The sequence below is a fragment of the Eumetopias jubatus genome, unplaced genomic scaffold, assembly GCF_037043125.1.
Source record: "Eumetopias jubatus isolate StellerSeaLion01/CBP00866 unplaced genomic scaffold, mEumJub1_p1.0 scaffold_8, whole genome shotgun sequence".
NCBI lineage: Eukaryota > Metazoa > Chordata > Mammalia > Carnivora > Otariidae > Eumetopias > Eumetopias jubatus.
The window spans coordinates 21,315,000-21,336,146 of NW_028274814.1; the positions used below are offsets into that span (position 1 = coordinate 21,315,000).

At 41.5% G+C, this 21,147-nt stretch overlaps 1 protein-coding gene across 1 annotated transcript in view; it reads left to right on the forward strand.

Annotated features, from left to right (window-relative positions):
• The window catches only part of NMT2 (N-myristoyltransferase 2), a 61,362-nt gene extending 43,290 nt beyond the window's left edge, over positions 1–18,072 (forward strand). Inside the window, exons 9-12 of the mRNA XM_028114179.2 lie at positions 6,345–6,515; positions 16,341–16,508; positions 17,734–17,871; positions 18,052–18,072. Of these exons, the coding sequence (XP_027969980.1) occupies positions 6,345–6,515; positions 16,341–16,508; positions 17,734–17,871; positions 18,052–18,072 (498 nt within the window). The remainder of the gene's footprint in view (positions 1–6,344; positions 6,516–16,340; positions 16,509–17,733; positions 17,872–18,051) is intronic.
• Positions 18,073–21,147: the final 3,075 nt, after the last annotated feature.

Genomic DNA, 21,147 nt, shown 5'->3' on the forward strand with positions numbered 1-21,147 from the left:
TCATCTGAACACTTGACTGGGGGTGGGTCCACCTCCAACTCACATGGCTGTTAGCAGGCCGGAGTTTTTGCTGGCAGTTGGACCGAGAGTTTTAATTCCTTGCTGGCCATCGGCCTGAGGCCTACCTCAGGTCTTCGCCAGGTGAGATTCCCCATAGGGCAGCAGCTGTGACAACATGGCGGCTTGCCTCATCAAAGCCAGTGAGGGAGTGAGTCTACAGAGAGAGCCGGCTAGCAAGGTGGAGGTTAAGAACCTTATGTAATCAGTGCTTGCAAGTGACATCCAGTCACCATTGCTGTGTATGTCACTGGTTAGAAGCAAGTCCCAGGTTCCACACTCAGGAGGAGCGCAAGGCTGTGAGCACCAGGAGGTGGCATTACCAGGGGCCATCTTAGAATCCGTCTGCCTCAGATGGGATCTTTCATTTGAAGTTTTGATTTCGCCAGAGCTATTCTTTCTCTTGGGTTGTTAGAAAGTAGTTTCATGACTATTTTAACTTGACTGAGGGATTCCCGTGGAATGTCACCATGTTCCTCTCGAACACGGGGAGGGCTTCACCTGCAGTGGCCTTTCTTGGCGCGGTGGCCTCCACTACCTCCTTTCGTCTTTCGGCCAGTTGTGTGTTTACCAAGTACATGTGAGTAGCTACCTGAACGGATGTATTTTTTTCCAGTGGCAGACAGGAATCAACTGATTTCTGACCTTAGGCAGAATTTCATGAGGAGAAAAGTGGAGGCGAGGGAAACCAGATGTGGGAGAGATCAGGACCATCATTCTGGAGCTTTGTCACCTGGCAGAAGGATCGGAAGGCCTCATCTTCCCTTGTTGCAGACGGTGGGGCTCAGACTAATGAACCCACCGCCTCTGAGGCCAAGGAGGGAGGGGAAATGTAGACCAGGAGAGAAGAAAATAAACACCGCAGACAGCATGACAGAGGAGGGTCCACAGGACCTGGGGAGGGGGTGCCGGCCCCTCATGCTGGAGCGCAGAAGGGAAGGTAGGCGTGTGGAGATGTGTGCACAGAAGACGTTCAGAGAAGTCACACTAGCAATGTGACACTGAATACTGACTGGCCAGGGCTTTTGTGACGCTAGGGGCCAAGACCCAGAGTGACCCGAGAGGGACAGGCACATAGAGGCACAGGACACGGCTACGGCGAAACGTGCCCCCTGCAGGCCTGTCCGTTCTCAGCGGCCTCCTTGCGGTTGGAGACTTGGCCATCCAGGAGCGGAAATTAAAAAACTTCAGGCGTGCCCACTTTTTTCACTAGGGGCTAACGCTCTTCTGTGGTCTCCCCGAATTTCAGTTTCTTGAGCCTGAAACCATCCAGCTTGTGTGTAAGGAAGGCGCCCACTTCCACGTAGGTTTCCTAAAATGGGATGAAGGAGGAGTTTTAGTATCTGTCATGGGTTTATTCAGGGTGATCAGATTTTGAGCTAAGAGTATTTTTGACTTTTGTCCCTCATCCTTTATGTTTTTACACAAAAATCGATCAACTCAGGTAACAATGTTAACAAGTTGGTAATAAATCACTGGTCCGGCGTTGGGAGTTTTTTCCCCCCAATAAAGTGAAGTTTACAAAGTGCTCTCACATGTGTGTATATATTCATGTTGCTCTCACGACAACCTTTCGAAGCTGGTGTGGCTGTCTGCATTTTGCAGATGAAGAGATCGGGGCTTACGCAGTTTGACACTTAGACACGGGCCTGTCACTAATAAGTGGGGGACTCGGGATGCACGCCCCGAACATCCACGTTCTGCCTGTTAGATCCCTTTGCTCCTGCTGTCACCTCTCGCACACCCCCAGGGGGCAGCGTGGCCCGGTCCCACCAGATGTCTCGCCACACGGTCACTAGAGCGGAGGTGAACGCAGGAAAGCATGATCATCAGGGGCCAAATAGCGTTCGTTGGCGTGTTCCAGTCTGCCTCCCTGCCTTTAAGTCCTGGGGAAGGAGAGCAAAATGAAGAGCAAAACAATGAGGAAAAAGAGAGGGTAGAAGAGATGAGAGTACAGGTATTAGAAAATCCAGAAGGCACCCACCGAGCCGCCTGGGGGTGTGCCGTTTGAGTTTGAAGCTGGCCGGTGCAGGGGCGCCTGGCCGGCTCAGTCAGTAGAGTGTGCAACTCTTCGTGCGACCCTTGATCTCAGGGTTGTGAGTTTGAGCCTCGTGGTGGGTGTAGAGATTACTTAAAAATAAAATCTTAAAAAAAAAAAAAAGCTGGACGACGTAGCATGTACTAAACAATGGCCTGCCTGTATAGGGGCCCAGTCATGTGATTTAAGAACATTTTGTACCCTTAAGCGTAAAGAATCTTAGTGCATACAACTTTTGCTCTCTGGATCAGTCTCATCTGATCCATCATTAGTGTTTCTGCATACTGTGCCTGCTTTAGGTCTTGTTTGTGGACTTCTGAATCTAAAGCGTTAACATTATTATGAACAGCATTGTGCTAGACACTGAACATCCATAATCTCAGCTATTATTCAGAACAGTCCTAGGAGGGCAGGGCATTCTCCCCATTTTATGGAGGAGAGCAGTGAAATTGCTGTGCCCAGAATCGTCATCTTCTTGTTAGGAGAGAACCACCCAGGGCCCACACCCCCTGCCTCTGCTCTCTGCAATGCTCAGGTCTCCCCGAGAGTCGTGCCCTCCCCTACCTTGTAAACATTGGTTTGTTTTAGCTTGCTGTTGAGCATTTTCTTCTTGTTTTTTTTCTTTTTAAGATTTTATTCGAGAGAGAGAGAGAGAGAGAGAGAGAGAGAATGAACAGGGAGGGGAGGGCAGAGGCAGAGGGAGAAGCACACTCCCCGCTGAGCAGAGAGCCCCACGCGGGGCCCCCGTGGATCCCAGGACCTTGAGATCATGACCTGAGCCGAAGGCAGACCCTTAACCGCCTGAGCCACCCAGGCGCCCCACTTTTGAGCATTTTCAAAGTTGGAATTTTTTTTTTTTTTTGTCAGTGCTCTTAAAGGTGAAGGAATTTAAAGTCGGCAAAAAACAGAGTCAGGTTCATCTCCTGGGGTCCTTCCATGGTGTTGCAGGAAGGACGTGCTTGTGAAGACGTGCAACATTTAGTTGCAGTAGATGCTTTTTTTAGTGATTAGCTTCCTACGGCTGCTTTTTAAATCAAATCCCCATAATCATTGCTTACGTCTCTACTCTGGAATCTTCGCTCTAAGACAGTTTACACCACATAGTTTGACAGAACAAAACGGCTTCTGTTTTTTAATAGACCTCTGAGCCTTTTCCCCATCTGCACTGATAAGCAGATTTTACACATATTTCAATGTACAGAGAGTCCCAACGAGTCACGCCTGCTAGCTGGACCCTGGGAAAGTGAGTCTGGCTGAGATAATAAGAGTTTGCATATGAAATGTAAGGCTGTCTCAGTCACTGGAAATGTCTTCTTGTGTTTTTGGAATTCTCTGGAAGCCACCTTTCTTTTTTGGGTTATGCCAAAACTTACCATTTTTTAAATCTAGGCTTAACATTTCTCCACCTCTTTCTGAAGACCACAGTTGTAATTGGAGGGTGTATTTTATATTTTAAAATGTATCTTGTGCTTCTGTTAATTTTTTTTTTTTTTTTTTTTTTGGAGAGTATGAGACTTCATGATATTAGAAAGAAGCACATTTAGGCCCTGAGACACATTGTGAGTCAGCAAAAGTAAACATTCTTCTCCTGTTTTCTGGGATCTTGCATTTTTTTTATAGCTGATACAGTCTTATGTTCTCTTTAAAAAAAAAAAAAAGCTTCTGTAAAAAAGCACTTCTAGGGCTTATAAATTGCCCAGTGCATATACTTTCTGCCTGTTCACCCAAACGTACTGTTTCACGGAGTTTTCCGTCTCCCACTTCGACTACCCGTTATTCTGACTTTCGGAGACCTGACACAGCAGTTCTCAAAGTTGGTCCTGGGACCCCTGAGAAGTCCTGGAGTCAAGTCCATTCCAGGGGAGTGGGGTCTGTGACATCAACACTATTTTTATAACAGTGAGACATAAAATGCATTTTTCGCTTTAATTACCTTACAGATGAACTGTGACATCTACGAGAGGCCTTCTGGAATGTGTGCTCCTGCATTTTTTTTGTTTTAAGGTTTTCTCGGTTTTAATTTCTAATATGATACGTGCGGGTGGATATAACCCACCTTCGCAGAACTCGCTGGGAATACTCCGTATTTAAGAGGGGAAAGGTGTCTTAGACAAAAATATTCAGGAACCGCTGCCTTAAGGGTGTCTGCTGGGCAAAAGATGTTGATTTTAGTGATTTTGCAGGATAAATACTCACTGAGGGAGAATATTGCTGCAGAGGAGTGTTTTGGTCTAGAAAGAAGTTGGCAGGCTTGTTCTTCCTTTCTGAATGTCCGCCTAACATATGCAGTATCCTGTTGCTTGCACTAATGAATCTAATTGCTCGATATCATTGTTCCTGAACTAGTGACAAAAGAAAAAACAGTTTACTATTGAGCAAGGCTACTTAAGACTTTATCGAGGTCATCTGCGTAGCAGAAAACCATCTTTGTAAATGACTTTTTAAATACATTCTTTCTGTATATGTAGTTTGGTTTTTCCTGTTAGCATTTAGAAATGTATGTTTGTTACCTTTTCCAGTATTTGGAAATCACCTAGGTTCCATCTTGCCATGAATTTGCAGTATAGAAATGCTACCAAACACTAAACTTGGCTCGGGGGAAAGGAAAAAAAGAATTTTTGCCTGGCTTACATAAAAGTGCCAGGCCCAAGAAGTATCATCTTCGAAGAACTGACAGTGACTCTTTTCCCTGTCTGCAGCCTTCACCCTACCTTACTGTGTAAATGTGGTTCGAAACATAGGCATTCATTCATTCATTCATTCATTCATTTCATTCATTCGGCACATATTCGGGCTGTTATTACCCTTCTTGCTTGCTTGAAGGGTTAGGCCTTGGATGGAAGCCAGGGCCTGGAGATTTCTCGTGCTTTGGCTTTGTGATCCACAGAAAGGCTAGAAGTAACGAGTTCTCTATTAAATGTTCAGGGCTTATCTTCTCTCGATGTGGGCTAGTAAACTGTATTTTAGCTGCATTACTACATCTTTATAGATTACATAAGTCATAACAGAAAGGACATTTGGGTCTGTAAATACAAAGAACAGATCTCTCAGCCCCCCTGCTAGCCCCCACCGGTCAGCGATCAGTCAGCATTGTCACGGACCCCAAGAGACCTCGGCACAGCCGCTAAGATGGATCAGAGCCAGCACTCAGCATGAGACCTATTTTCCACCTTAGGCTTCTCTGCTATGCTTTGAGTCTGGGGGCACGCGGGAGTTGTTATGATCTATTTTTAAAGGCAGTATTTAATTTTAAAGCATTTAAAAATAACTTAGAAAGGTAGAATAGAAGTATTTATATACAGGTTACTTATTGCTCAAAATGTATCCACTGTTTCTAGGAAAAAGGAAAAAAATCAAGCTAACTGGAAAGTTAGAACTGAACTTGTTCAGTTCACAAACTGAAATTGTCTTGCTAAGTTTTTAGTATTTTGTACAAACAAGCACTTGTGGTAGGTTTTCTCACTTCTTGGCTCAAGTGTTCTGGTGTTTGGGCAGTTCCCAGGGAGCTAAGTGATGTCTGGAGCTCTTCTGAGGTTACAGTGGAACAAAATCCAAATGGGGACCTGTCCTGACCGTTAGGTTAATTCTGTTCCTAGTAGAATACCGTATAAATCGTGATGCTCTGGAATGATGAATCCAAATGCCTGTTCTAATCACCTTTTTTAATCAAAAGAGAGCAGGGGAAGCCAGGCCTGGTACTTGGCAGCTAGCCATGCACCTTTAGAAAATACTTGGCTGTTCAAATGCTTGCCCTTCCCCTTCTGATCTACTTTTATTTCATTTTTGTTGCTCACAAGAACAAAAGAGCTACAGCTTCTTCATGGGCCATTCAATAAAATCAGTTTCTGAGCTGTCTTCACCTCAACATGTCAGACAGGGCAGTCTCTAAAGCACATCCTTCCAGAACACATGCTCAGATTGCTCTGCCCTGGGGTGGAGGCCGTTAACATGCTTGGCTTTGGCACATAGATTGGTGTCCCCTCTGGCTTCGTTGGGGCAGCACTGGCAGACCGGGCCCACAGATAGAAGGTACAGCACATTGTCTAACGTATATCCTAACTCGGTGCTTTTCAAGCTTTTGTGTGTAGACTGATCACTGGGGAGTCTCGGTAAATGGCAGATTTTGTAGGGCTGAGGGGGAGCCACGATTCGGCAGCTCTGACAGGCTCCCAGGTGACGCTGACGTACCCGGCCTTCCGTTCCTCTTACAGTTCAACTTCCCACTTTGTTTTGTGTTCACTGCAACAAGGCTACCAAGACGTCAGGCCTGAGACCGATGGAACCGAGAGATATCCGGGCCGTTCGAGACTTGACCAACACTTACCTGAAGCAGTTTCATCTCGCCCCGGTGATGGATGAAGAGGAAGTAGCTCACTGGTTCCTCCCCCAGGAGCACATTATTGATACGTTTGTAGTGGAGGTAAACATAAGGGGGTTAAGACACTACAGACAAGTATGAAAACACCACACAGCGGAGTCTGTTTTCTGGAGGGATCGAAGAGTGCCCCTCTCTCTCCTCTTTCTCCGGGACTCACTGCTTCCAAACCAGATTTTTCTCCCCCCGATAGAACCAGAATTTATTCTTACAGTTTCCGTTCCTAGAGAAGAGCACATTTTTGCTAGTGATTAATGGGAAGTCAGGATACGTTTCTTTTGATACCTGTGTGATTAATTGCTTAATTCAGTCTTGAAAAAGTCAATTTGGATGGCCTTATCTGAGGTACTTTCCAAAGTTTAATGTCTTTGGGTTTTGCGAACCTGGTTTGACCTGAACTGCTTTCAGTTGAGGTGGCATAACTCAGCCACTTAACTCTTGTTCAAGGGAAGGAAGGAAAAGTAACAATCTAGATTTTCTGATTATTGATTGGATGAATTTAACATAGTGCTTTTTAAACCTTTTTTTAGAAAAAAGAAAAAAAAAAGCTTGGAATTTGTTGTTCAGATGATGTTTTGCATAGAAGCTCTTTCGCTTGAAGTGGGATTGGGTTCAAAAGTTGAGATTTAAGCTGGTAAGTACCTGGAGGAGGGAAAGACTAAGGAGGCCAGGTAGAAGTTCCGACAATAGTCCATTCACCATTCAGGTGTGAGCACTGAGCTGGAATTGTCTTTTCAACATTGTCAGGCATCCATCTGGCTGTAGGATGACAGCCAAGAGAGAGCAGAAATGGTAGAAACAGGGTGAATTCAAAGGACAATCCTGGAGAACAACCGAGCAGTCTTTTGTTTTTAAGCTCTTATTTCTAGAACAATGCTAGAGTGCACATTTTTAAGCACAAATCTCTTTTAATTTAAATTCAGTTAATTAACATAGAGCGTGTTATCAGTTTCAGAGGTTCAGTGATTCATCAGTTGCGTATAACACCCATTGTTCAATACATCATGTGCCCTCCATTTTAATGCCCATCATCCAGTTACCCCATCCCCCCACCCACCTCCCCTCCAGCAACCCTCAGTTTGTTTCTTATGATTCAGAGTCTCTTATGGTTTGTCTCCCTCTCTGATTTCGTCTTGTTTTATTTTTCCCTCCCTTCACCCTGTGATCCTGTTTTGTTTCTTAAATTCCACATATGAGTGAGATCATATGGTACTTGTCTTTCTCTGACTGACTTATTTCACTTAGCATAATACCCTCTAGTTCCATCCATGTCATTGCAAATGGCAACATTTCAATTTTTTGATGGTTGAGTAATATTCCCTTGTATATATGAACCACGCCTTCTTTATCCATTCATCTGTTGATGGACATCTGGGCTCCTTCCACGGTTTGGCTATTGTGGACATTGCTGCTATAAACATTGGGGTGCAGGTGCCCCTTCGGATCACTACATTTGTATCTTTGGGGTAAATACCCAGTAGTGCAATTGCTGGGTCATAGGGTAGCTCTATTTTCAACTTTTTGAGGAACCTCCATACTGTTTTCCAGAATGGCTGCACCAGCTTGCATTCCCACCAACAGCCTAGGAGGGTTCCCCTTTCTCCGCATCCCCGCCAACATCTGTCGTTTCCTGACTTGTTAATTTTAGCCATTCTGACTGGTGTGAGGGGGTATCTCATTGAGGTTTTAGGGGCGCCTGGGTGGCTCAGTCGTTAAGCGGCTGCCTTCAGCTCAGGTCATGATCCCGGGGTCCTGGGATTGAGCCCCGCATCGAGCCCTGCATCGGGCTCCCTGCTCAGCGGGAAGCCTGCTTCTCCCTCTCCCACTCCCCCTGCTTGTGTTCCCTCTCTCGCTGTGTCTCTCTCTGTCAAATAAATAAATAAAATCTTTAAAAAAAAAAGAAGAAATAATTGAAAAAATATATATTATTTCATTTAATAACAATAATAAACATGTTACCTAAATAACATATTTTTTATGAAAAATAACTGTTTCCCAAAGCGACAAAATTAAGAATGGTATGTTTTATATTTTTGCATATCTCTTTAATGTCTGATTTACTAGAAGACAGCTGGGCTCTCATATCTACTTCTGCATTCTATCTATTGTGATAAATTATTTTGGCTGACGTGTGTGAAAAAAAATCCTTCACATGAAGTATTGACGATATGGAAAAGAATGAATATTTTAGTAGCCTATTCCGATCGTTTTGAATATTCTCTACCTGAAAGCATATTAATGAACTTTGCATACTCTGATTAAAATCCATTGGTCTGCCTTGTCCGTTGTCCTTTACCAGTGTATGAGTTTGTAACGCCATATATTGATCATTTGGAAAATACCGACTCACTGAGTTAAAAAGATCTTGTAGATACTAACAGTTCATTATATAATATCAAAAAGCCTCATTCATTGATATCCCCACCATTGTCATCAGAAAAGTATATAATATAGTTCATGGTGGAGGATACAGGTTTTTCCAGACATAAAGTTGTACCCTGAAAGCTCAAATTTTATCACTGGCAACAAAACCCACCAATATTTTCCTTGAAGTGATAGGATCGCATCATTGATTTTGTTAGTCCTCTTTTTGAGTGGTGTTCCATGAAAAAAGTGGCTAGATCAGCTCACAGCTCCGTCGCCTACGGGCTTCTCTTTGAGACAGTAAACTCATGGAAAATGAGAGTTTTCCTAGAAAAATAAAAAGACTGCCCTTTCAGTAGGCAACAGAACTGCCTTGTGTGCTTCGTCCCGTGCCATCACACAGGATGGGAAAGGATGAGTTGTTAAGCATCGGGAGTTAATACAGTTAAGAATTCTTATTCGAGGACATGCTTCAGTGAAACCTTTTTTTTTTTTTTTTTTTTTAACCGTGAGGGTGTGGTGGTGAAGAGTAAAAAGACCACCGGCACGGTTTGGTGCCGAGGCCCGGATGGTGGTGGCACCATCACTCCAGCATTCTTGGTGCAGATGTCCACACAGTGAACGAGGCAGATAACTTCGTAGTGCTGTTAGGAAAATCGTTTTGATTCCTCGGACTTCTGGAAGGGTCTCGGATACCCACAGGGGTTCACAGACCACATTTTGAGAACTGCTGCCCTCGGGTATATACTCAGAGGCCGAGCTATATTGTCATACAGCTCACCAGAGTATCTCCTGGCAGTGTTGGAGAGGTCTTGTTTCCACAGATCCTCACGCACATTTGGTTATTACCAGACTTTAAATTTAGGCCATCTGACGGGTATCAAGGGATATCTTGTTTTTAATTTGCATGTTCTTATTACTAATGAATTTGAACATCATCTCATAAATGTGCTAGCCATTTTTATGCCGGTCATATACTTTGCCTCTTTTTACATATAATCTTCTTGGTTTCTAAAGGTTTTTCAATATGTTGAATGCTAATATTTGTATTGGGCTCTGTTTCTGGGTTCTCTCTTCTGTTCCACTGATCTCTGGTGTCTGTCCCCCCACCAACACCACACTGTCTTGATTACTATAGTTCTATATAAGTCTTCATAGGTAGAGTGATTCATCCCACTTCATTCTTTCTGTTAAGATTGTTTTAATCTATTTCTTTCACCCTTCCATATAAATTTCAGAATAAGCTTGTTTTTGTCTATGAAGTACCTTGCTGGGATTTTGATAAGAATGACATTAAATCTATAGATTAATTTGGGGAGAATTCATGAGTCTTCCAGTCCATGAACACGATATGTCTCTGTTTATTTAGAACTTTTGAGTTTTATCAGCATTTAATAATTTTCAGCATCCAGATCCTGTACATGTTTTCTTAAGTGTATACCTTACATATGTGATTTTCCTTAGAGCAATTATAAATAGTATTATGTCTTTAATTTTGGTTTCTGCATGTTCATTGTGAGTGCTTAGAAGTACAGTTGCTTTTTCTGTGTTGATCTTGTGTCTTGCATCCTTGCTGAAATCACTTAACAGTCCAGGAGTTTATGTGTAGATTTCTTGGGATTTCTACATAGACAGTCCCGTCACCTGCAGATAGGGACAATTACATTTCTTCCCTTCCCATCTGCATTCCTTTTATTTCTTCTTCTTGCCTTATTGCAGGGGCTAGATCTTCTAGGACTTTGTTGAATAAGAGTGGTAAAGGTCGACATCCTTGTTACTGGTATTAGTGGAAAAGCATTCAGTCTTCTGCCATGAGGCATGGTATTAGCTGGAGGATTTTTGTAGATGCTTCTTATCAATTTGAGAGAATTTCCCTGATTCCTAACTTGCTGAGTTCTTATCATGAATAGGTGTTGGATTTTGTCCATTGCTATTTCTGCTTCAATTGATATGATCGTGTGATTTTTCTTCTTTAGTCTGTTGATACGGTATATACTACATTGGTTGATTTTCAAATGTTTGACTACTCTTGGCATTCCTAGAAAAAACCCATTTGGTTATGGTGTATAAATTTTTTTATACATTGTTGAATTTGGATTGCTATTTTGAGTATTTGTTGAGTTCAACACAGATACTGGTCTGCAGTTTCTCCTTTTTTTTATACTGCTTTTGTCTGGTTTTGGTATCAGGATAATTCCGGCCTCATAAGATGAGTTGGGAAGTGTCCCCTCCCCTTTCTTCTAGAAGAGATTGTATAGAATTGGTGATAATACTTTAAATATTTGCTAGAATTCTCCACTTGACACCGTCTGACCTTAGAGAATTCTTTTTTGTTAAAGTAAGTTCCAGTTCTTTAATGGGATAGGACTATTCAAGTGATCTATTTCATCTTGATTGCATTTTAATAGACTGTGGTTCTTGGGGAATTGGTCCATTTCTTCTAGATTGTCAAATTTATAAGAGTAAAGTTGCTTAATTATTCTTTTGTCCTTTTACTGGCCAAAGGATTTTTTTAAATTTTTTTATTAACATGTAATGTATTATTTGTTTCAGGGGTACAGGTCTGTGAATCAACAGTCTTACACAATTCAGAGCGCTCACCATAGCACATACCCTCCCCAATGTCCATCACCCAGCCACCCCATCCCTCCCACCCCCCCCCCCCACTCCAGCAACCCTCAGTTTGTTTCTTGAGATGAAGAGTCTCTTATGGTTTGTCTCCCTCTCTGGTTTGGTCTTGTTTCATTTTTCCCTCCCTTCACCTATGATCCTCTATCTTGTTTCTCAAAATCCTCATATCAGTGAGATCATATGATACTTACCTTTCTCTGGTTGACTTATTTCACTTAGCATAATACCCTCTAGTTCCACATTGTTGCAAATGGCAAGATTTCATTTTTTTTGATGGCTGCATAATATTCCATTGTAAATATATACCACATCTTCTTTATCCACTCATCTGTTGATGGATATCTGGGCTCTTTCCATAGTTTGGCTATTCTGGACATTGCTGCTATAAACATTGGAGTGCAGGTGCCCCTTTGGATTACTACATTTGTATCTTTGGGGTAAATACGCAGTAGTGCAATAGCTGGGTTGTAGGATAGCTCTATCTTCAACTTTTTGAGGAACCTCCATACTGTTTTCGAGAGTGGCTGCACCAGCTTGCATTCCCACCAACAGTGTAGGAGGGTTCCCCTTTCTCCGCATCCCCGCCAACATCTGTCGTTTCCTGACTTGTTAATTTTAGCCATTCTGACTAGTGTGAGGTGGTATCTCATTGAGGTTTTGATTTGGATCTCCCTGATGCCGAGCGATGTTGAGCACTTCTTCATGTGTCTGTTTGGCCAAAGGATTTATGGTGATAATGTTTATTTCATTCCTGATATTGATGATTTGTATTTTTTCTCTTTTTATGTTTGTCAGTCTTGTTAGTGTTGTATCCAATCAATTTTAATTGATTCCCCCCCAAAGAACGAGGCTTTTGTTTTATTGATTTTCTCTGTTTTCCTGTTTTCAGTGTCATTGATTTCTGATCTTATGTTTATTATTTCCTTCCTTCTTCTTGCCTTGGGCTTCTTTTGCTCTTCCTTTTCTTGTCCCTTGAGGGAGGGATTTAGATCATTGAGACCTTTCCCTGTTGTAGTGTAAGCATGTAGTTCTCTAAATGTCCCTCCCTGCACTGCTCTAGCTTCATCCTACATATTTTGGTATGTCATATTTTCATTTTCATTTGGTTCTATGTATATATGTATTTGTTTATTTTTAAAGATTTTATTTATTTGAGAGACAGAGAGTGCACACGAGCGGGGGGGAGGTGCAGAGAGAGAAGGAGAAGCAGGCTTCCCGCGGAGCAGGGAGCCCAATGCAGGGCTCCATCCCAGGACGCTGAGATCATGACCTGAGCCGAAAGCAGATGCTTAACCAAACGGGCCACCCAGGTGGCCCTGTATTTTTTTTAATTTATTTTGAAACTTCCTCTTTGAGCCTTGGATTATTTAGAATTCTGTTGTTCAACTTTGACTTCTGAGAGATTTCCTCTTGATTTCTAGTTTCATTCCATTATGTTGGAGAAGACACTGTATGATTTCGGCTCTGTTAAGGTTCTTGAGGCTTATTTTAGGCCCAAATGGCCTATCTTGGTGAATGTGTGTGAAGTGTGTATTCTGCTCTTTTTAGGTGGAGTGTTCTATGTATGTCATTTAGATCCTATTATATTATTCAGATTTTCTACCTCGATGATTTTCTTTCTAGCAGCTCTGTCAGTTGGTGAGAGGGTGTGCAAGTCCCCAGCTATAACTTTGGACTTGTCTATTTCTCCTTCCACATCTATCAGGTTTTTTTTTTTTTTGATGTATTTTGAGGGTCCTATTTAGTACTTAATACATATAGGACCTTTATGTCTTCTCAGGGGATCAGTTTTTTTATCAGCATGTAATACCCCTCTTTGTCTCTAGTAATTTTCTTTGCTGTGAACTCTACTTTGTTGGATATAAATATAGTCACTCCTACTGTTTTAAAGATTTATTTGAGAGAGAGAGCATGCACGGTGGGGAGGGGCAGAGGGAGAGGGAGAATGAAACTTAAGCAGACTCGGCCCTGAGCGTGGTGCCCAACATGGGGCTGTCTCACAACCCTGAGGTCACAACCTGAGCCAAAATCAAGAGTTGGAGATGCTTAACCAGCTGCACCACCCAGGCGCCCCCATCATTCCTACTACTTTAAGATTAAAGTAGTGCACGGTATATCTCTTACAGCCCTTTTACTTTCAGCTTATCTACGTCTTTAAACTGAAAGTTTCTTATAAACAGCTTGTAGTTGAACCGTATTTCTTTATCCACTCTGCCAGTCTTTCTTTTGATTGTTGTATTTAGGCCCTTTATATTTGATAATTACTGATAGGCTAGAGCTTAAGTCTGCCATTTTATTATTTGTTTTCTATTTGTTTCCTCTGGTTCTTTTTCCTCTTGTTTCTTTTTCCTTGCCTTCCTGGGGGTCACTTGAATATTTTTTTAGGATTCTGTCTTGATGTCTTTATGGTGCGTTTGAGTGTATTCGTGTGGTTTGTATGATGGTTACTCTGAGTATTCCTATATATAGGAACATGTGACTTATCACAGTGGACAGGTGTCAACATTTTATCATGTCAGGTGACCTTACTTCCACCAGATCCCTTTATCTTCTTGACTTTTTATTGTCTTGAGTATCAGATGGTGTTACAACTTGTGTTTCAGTCGTCAAGTAGATTTAGAAAACTCATGAGGAGAAGCATAGTTTACAGCATGTAATGAGTTCTGCTCTGTTGTTCCTTCTTCCTGACACTCTAAGATTTCTTCTGTTATTATTGCATTTCTGTTTGGAGAATGTCCTTTGGCCAGTCTTAAAAGTATGTCTGCTAGCAACAAAGTCTTTTAGTTTTCATTTGTCTGAGAATGTCCTTATTTCTCCTTCATTCCTGAAGAATAGTTTCACCAGATGCAGAATTCATGGCTGATCATTCTTTTCTTTCAGCCCTTAAAAATGTTGTGCCACTGGGGGCCCCTAGGGGGCATAGTCAGTCAAGGTTCAGTTCAGGTCATGATCTCAGGGTCGTGAGATTGAGCCGCACATGGGGCTCCACACTCAGTGCAGAGTGTGCTCAAGATTCTCTCTCTCTCTCTCCCTCTCTTCCTCCACTGACTCGTGTGTGCTTGCACACACTCTCTCTCAAATAAATTTTTTTAAAATGTGCCACTGGGGTGCCTGGGTGGCTCAGTCAGTTTAAGTGTCCAATTCGATCTCAGCTGGGGTCTTGATCTCAGGATCCTGAGTTCAAGCCCAGCACAGGGCTCCACACTGGGCATGCAGCCTACTTAAAAAAACAAACAAAAAATGTTCCACTTCCTTCTGGCCTCTGTGGTTTCAGATGAGCAATCTGCTGTCATATAAAGTGGTATTCTCTTGTAGGTAATGCCTTTTCTCTGTGACTACTTTCAAGGCTTTTGTCTTTAGTTTTCAGAAATTTAATTAGGATGCATCCTGGAGTAGATTTCTTTGGGTCTTTCCTGTTAAGGTTCACTCAGCTTCTTGATTCTGTTGTGTGTGTTTTGCCAAATCTGGGAAGCTTTCACCCATTTTTTTCCACAGCCCCCACATTTTTCTTTCTCTTCTGGGACTCCAGTGATAGGAATGTCGGATCTTTTGTTACTGTCCCACAGATGCCCGAGACTTAATTCATTTTTTTTTTCAGTCTGTTTTCTCTCTCTTGTTCACAGTGGGTAAATTCTACTGAATTCTTCAAGTTCTGTCCTCTGCCATCTCTACTCCACTACCGAGCCCATCCAGTAAGTTTTGGTTTTCAGTTTCAATGTTTTGAGCTGAAAATCCTTATTGAAGCTGAAAGTTTAGGTCTTCAATTCATCACGAATACTGAGCTGCTAATACAGAGCAGTAGAGAATCACTTTAGCGAGATGTCTTTAATTTCTTAGTGTCTGAAAAATGGTTTCATAAATCAGAAGCATTCAAAAGCCAGATAATGCATCCATATAGAATTTTCTTTCCAGGTGAAAGAAATACTGGCAAGAGCATACATGTGGTGTAGCCTGTTCAGCTGTGTAATTCAGGCATAGCATAGTTTGAGTTGAATGCCAACTGTCTAGGCCACCACAGCTAATTAAAGCAACGCGAACAGTACTGGCTCATTTCTTGTATTAACAGGTATCCCAGTGATGATGAAACCAAGACCATCGTTTGCATCCCTTTTGATTTTTGGTGGCTTCAGATTCACGGGTGCATGTTCGGGTGTGGTACTAATGCCTTTCACAAGTTTCTCAAAACAGCTTCCAGACTCTCTCCACCTTCACCTTATGCTGATACAATTCTTGCTTTGCGCCAAGAAGATGTTAGTATGATACGGTATCTTTGAGTTGGAAAAGGCAGCCTTCCAATCCCTGGAGCTTTTGTTTCTACAAAAACAGTGAATCTACTTTCATCCCTGTTCCCTAGGTCTAGGGAGACTCAGGAGTTGAGCTAGAGGAAACTTTCCTTTTAGAACATTCTCCTTCTGGGGCGCCTGGGTGGCTCAGTCGTTGTGTCTGCCTTCGGCTCAGGTCATGATCCCAGGGTCCTAGGATCGAGCCCCACATCGGGCTCCTTGCTCCGCGGGAAGCCTGCTTCTCCCTCTCCCGCACGCCCTGCTTGTGTTCTCTCTCTCTGTCTCTCTCTGTCACATAAATAAATAAAATCTTTTAAAAAATAAATAAAAGAACATTCTGCTTCTTAAGAACATTATGCAGACAGCCAGCTACCAGTAGGCTAAGAAAGGTGCAACACCGTGTTCTTCTCAGGCTCTACCCAGCCCACCCTCGGGGCCCCCAAACAGACGGCTGAGAGAGAGGTAGTAGGAGTTGTTGCTTTTTGTTCTAGCAGAAAGTTACGGCACACGTCAAAAATCAAAAAGTGAGCTTAAATGTGTGGATGCAGCATGTTCAAGGAGGTATTTACCTGACGTTACCTTTGTCCTTTAGAACTCCAGTGGTAAACTAACTGACTTCCTGAGCTTCTACACACTCCCCTCCACAGTCATGCACCACCCTGCGCACAAGAGCCTCAAGGCCGCCTACTCCTTCTACAACATTCACACGGAGACGCCCCTGCTGGACCTCATGAGTGATGCGCTCATTATAGCCAAATTGGTAAGCGGCTCCCTCCCTTTTTGTCCTGTGTGTTTCTCCAATTATGTGTGCCAAAGTATGTAAAACCTCTTACTAGAGTTCCTTTTGCACGGGTGCCATTCATTTGAGATACTTGTTACTGTTGACCATCCGTCAAAGGGAGAATTTTGGTAAGAGTTTTCTTTTAAAACTTCAGAGGCTGTTTGTATCGTTGATTCTATTGCAGCTTAGCCAAAAAGGTATTTTGTGCAAATTAGAAACTCTTAACCCTTATAGAAGAACGCATAAAACCCGTAATACAAGGAATATGGGAAAAATACATGGTATCTTGATAAAAGGAATATACATGTTCGTGTTGCAGTGCATAATTAGCAACAGGAAACTTTTCTGAACTCAACTAAATAGTCTGAATTTTAAAATTAAAGGAACTTTATTTTTAAAATTAAGGAGTTTAGTATTGAAAAGAAAGGCATTTAAAATGAAAGGAATTAAATTCAAAATGTGCTCTATATTTGCAATATTTTTCTATTTCCTTAGTGTGGTAGTTAGGATAATTGTTAAATTCTTGCTACAAATAAACATTTTTTTTAAAAAGTTAAAATTAGCTGACGGTTATTTCAGTGTAATTACTGGACATGAGAAAATATTATTCATGAAAAACTGAGAACATGTCAAAAGTGTCTTCTTTGATAAAGCGTCTTCTTTGATAAACTGAAAACATTTTTTTAACATAGTACTCCTGCATCTCCAAATCAACATTACCCTATGATTCTTTGATCCTATTGCTTTTTTGCAACTACTTCCCCCCCAAAAAGGCCAATAATAAATTAAGGTAAAACCCCTGAGAAATAGAAATCTATACCACATTTTGCATATTTTTACCTAACATTTTCAAGAAATACAATTTTTACTACTAAAATTTTACTAAATTTATTTCCCAGCATCAGCCCAAGACCAAGTACACATTTAAAGTCTTTAAAGCTTTCGCTCAGTCAGAACTTCAAAAGGCCCATAACTAACAGCTCTGGAGATGGAGCCCCCTGGGCAAATGTTCCTTCTAAAAATATCCTAAGACAGTTTTGAACTGAGTTCTTAATCTATACATAGAACGTAGACATTAAACCTTGTTATAAATGCATATTCGAGCTATTAGACTTTATTACTTTATTATGTACACTGCAGTACATAATAGAAAACACTCTAGTCCTTTGATGTTTAAAATCTGAAATCCTTTTTACATTGGCAGAAAGGATTTGATGTATTCAATGCACTAGATTTGATGGAAAATAAGACCTTCTTGGAAAAACTCAAATTTGGCATAGGAGATGGCAATTTGCAGTATTACTTGTATAACTGGAGATGTCCAGGAACAGATTCTGAAAAGGTAAGTGCAGTAGCTACACCCTTTATAAACCTAATAAATGTCCTTAGGAAGTCCCATACTCGCTGCCCTTAGGATTAAGGCATTTTTTTAGTAGCTTTTAAAAAATACAGAGCTATTGTACTATAATTTATTTTTTCTCGCTTACCTGTTCTTACCATTCTGTTTCTTCCCTCCCTTTAGGTTGGACTAGTATTACAATAGATGGATATTTCTATTTCTAGAGCTCTGACATCATCATTTGTTAATATTCTATTTAATGATTCCTGGAACTGCCATTCCAAAGAAGAATAAAAGCACAACTTAACTGAAATCGATGTAGTCAGTAACAATCAGAAAAGATGGAAAAAAAAAACACCCATATGTGACCAATAGTACATATTTCTAGCTAGAATGTTAACATTCTTTTTTCTCACTGTTTACCCATTTGTAGGAGGGGTGAAAGGGTACAGAGAGCACATTCCTCTAACCTTCAGACTTTGGGCTGTCTCTTGATGAAGAGAAGGTATTTTTCCACTCTGTAGAAAAGGGACTGGTTTTCTATGGACTGAAGGGAATCACAGAACTGTGTAAGAAAATCTTTGCTATTGTGTGGAGATAAAACTGCTGCATTTCTCTTTATTAAGTGTTCGTCTGTCTGTCCGTGTAACAGAACAAAGGATCCATGTGGAAAATGTGTGCTCCCGTCACCTTACACAGTATCGCTGGGAGCATTTAGGGAATCAGCACCTTCTGTAACTCGGTTACGGAGTAGGTGGGTGTTCAAGTATAGAGGGAGATAAAAATGTACTGGGGACTGGGAAGTACATTCATTTCTCCAGAAGCAGAGTTGCCAAATAAACACACAGATGTGTACTTTGATCTCCAGCAGTCAGTGGATTGGTTCAAAAGCAAAGTTTTGTGCAAACACGTGCTGAGAGTCTACACCCATGAGTGACTAGACTTCGCTGCTGCCGCACAAACTCGTGTCTTCTCAGCGGCAGCAAGAGATGTCAGGCAAAGAAAATAAAAGCTCTGAAGTCACAAGAAATGCTCAGTGGAATTTATTAGTGCTATCAGGACATAGATAGTTTGAATGTTTTTTATTACTTATGCAAAATTGCACATATTCCTTTACGCTGACTTTAATTTATCATGAAAGCTGTCATGCTAATGGAAAATATCTTATTATGTAAATAAGTATTCATAATTTTGTTACTGATGGTGTTTTTATCTAGAATTTGAAAACCCAGTTTTCGCAGTGTACATATACATGTATACATCGCCAGTAGTCCAAGGCGGGGGAGGAATATGCCGAACGAGGCCACAAAGCACGGGCTTTGACTCAGACAGAGTAGATCCTTCTTCCTGCCTTTACTGGGCCAGTGCCTAGGCTCTTCAGTCCAGAAAAATTTAATTTTAGACAACATGACAGCCTTTCCTTTATGTTCTAAGTGGTCAAATGAAAGCAGTCATCTCTTAGATCAGGTAGGAGCCAGCAAACTCTGGCCCATGAGCTAGATCCAGCCTGTCCCTTGTTTTTGTAGAGCCTATGAGCTAAGAATGGTTTTCACATTTTTGAATGGTTGCTGGGATGGGGCGGCGGGCGGGGGGGGGGGTGGAATACGGGGAGGGGAGAATCAAAGGAATAACATTTTGTGACATGTGAAAATAATAGGACACTCAAATCTCGGCATCCATAAAGTTTTACTGGAACACAGCCACACTCATTTGCTTATGTATCGCCTGTGGCTGCTTCACGCTACAAAGGCAGAGTTGAGTTATTCTGACAGAACTGTATGGCCCAAAAGGCCTAAAATATTTACTCTCTGGCCCTTAACGGGAGAAAAAAAAAAAATTGTCGTCCCCGACTCACACTAGAGCTGAAAGCCACTCTACACCTTCCTACCATCATCCTAAAGACAAACCCGCAGCTGTGACTACCACTAGAGGGCGCTCGGGGACCGCACAGTAGTGCAGTCGGGCCGGCGGGGTTTACCTTTTTGAAGCCTTAGAGACGACTTCGCATATAGGACGATTCCGACTCCACTGCATTACCATTCACAGGAGGGTGGCTTCGGAAGCAAAACTGAACCAGTCCACCAAAACACCAAGAATTAAGTAAGTGGGGTTTTAATCTGGAGTCAAGTCTCTAGTTGGGAACTGTGTTCCATTCATTTTTAAGGCACAGCCTTATATGATACAGGTTTTCAGATTGCAGAATTGCCAGTCAGTAATTCTATCACAAGCTCACGTCATGATAAAACTGGCACTTTTCCTTTGTTTACATAATTCCAGTTGTTATAGAATTCAGATGCTTTTAATACAGTAATTAATAGCATATTTTCCTCCTTATAATTTAGATTACCAATGAACATTTCAAAATTGAAAATTGATAAAACTACTTGTGTTTATAAAGTAGTTACTAGAATTAAATTTCACTGCATTATACAGTGTCTTAAAGATTCAAAAAAAACCTTGTCCTTCATCTTTGACAACAATGGAAATGCTCTATGCCATGAGGTGTCTTTCCCTCCCCATCCCCCCCTTTTTTTTGCCAAGATGGCATTTAGTAAAATTTAAAAGAACAGCGGTGGCATAATCCAAGAGTCAACCAGAATTTAGGCTGAAAATATACTTTAGCAATCCAGTACCTTCCCCCTAAATTACAAAAGGACCTTTTCCAAACACATATTGCAAATGGCAGACACTTGAACACAGACATGGAGGACTGATTATGCTCCATTTTCTAACATGAAGAACCCCAGTAATTGTGCAAACCCATCTCTGAGACCTCAAGCTCCTCACTTCATTTCTCTTCCTGCCTCATTTGACCTAATTACGAGCATACTTTTTACCCATGTTAATTTTCCAAGGAAATAAGTTAACCATGTAAAGAGGTGAATTTCAACCATTCAAAATACCGCATCTGGCTTTTTCCTATTAGCTCATGCATATGCCTACTACAAAGAAAGTCAAATCAACAGGAGGTAAAAAAATTTTTTTTCTCCTGATAGGTTTCTGAAGACAATGTATTGCTTGGTGTTTAGTATCTTTCTTTTAAAACTGATTGATCTCCAATCCAGTTTTCATCTGCATTACTAACGAGAACCTGTTTACTGTGGCACATTTTCCAAGTTTGATTAGAAAGATGTCAAGTGTTGTAGGATACAGAATTTCTTGCTTACAAGCACTGTACCAGCCTTTTAAAAAATGAATTTATACAAGCATGGACATTAGTTTCAATAAACTTTTGTTTTGATATTCATACTTTTGAATATTTTCTGCACTTAAGTGTTT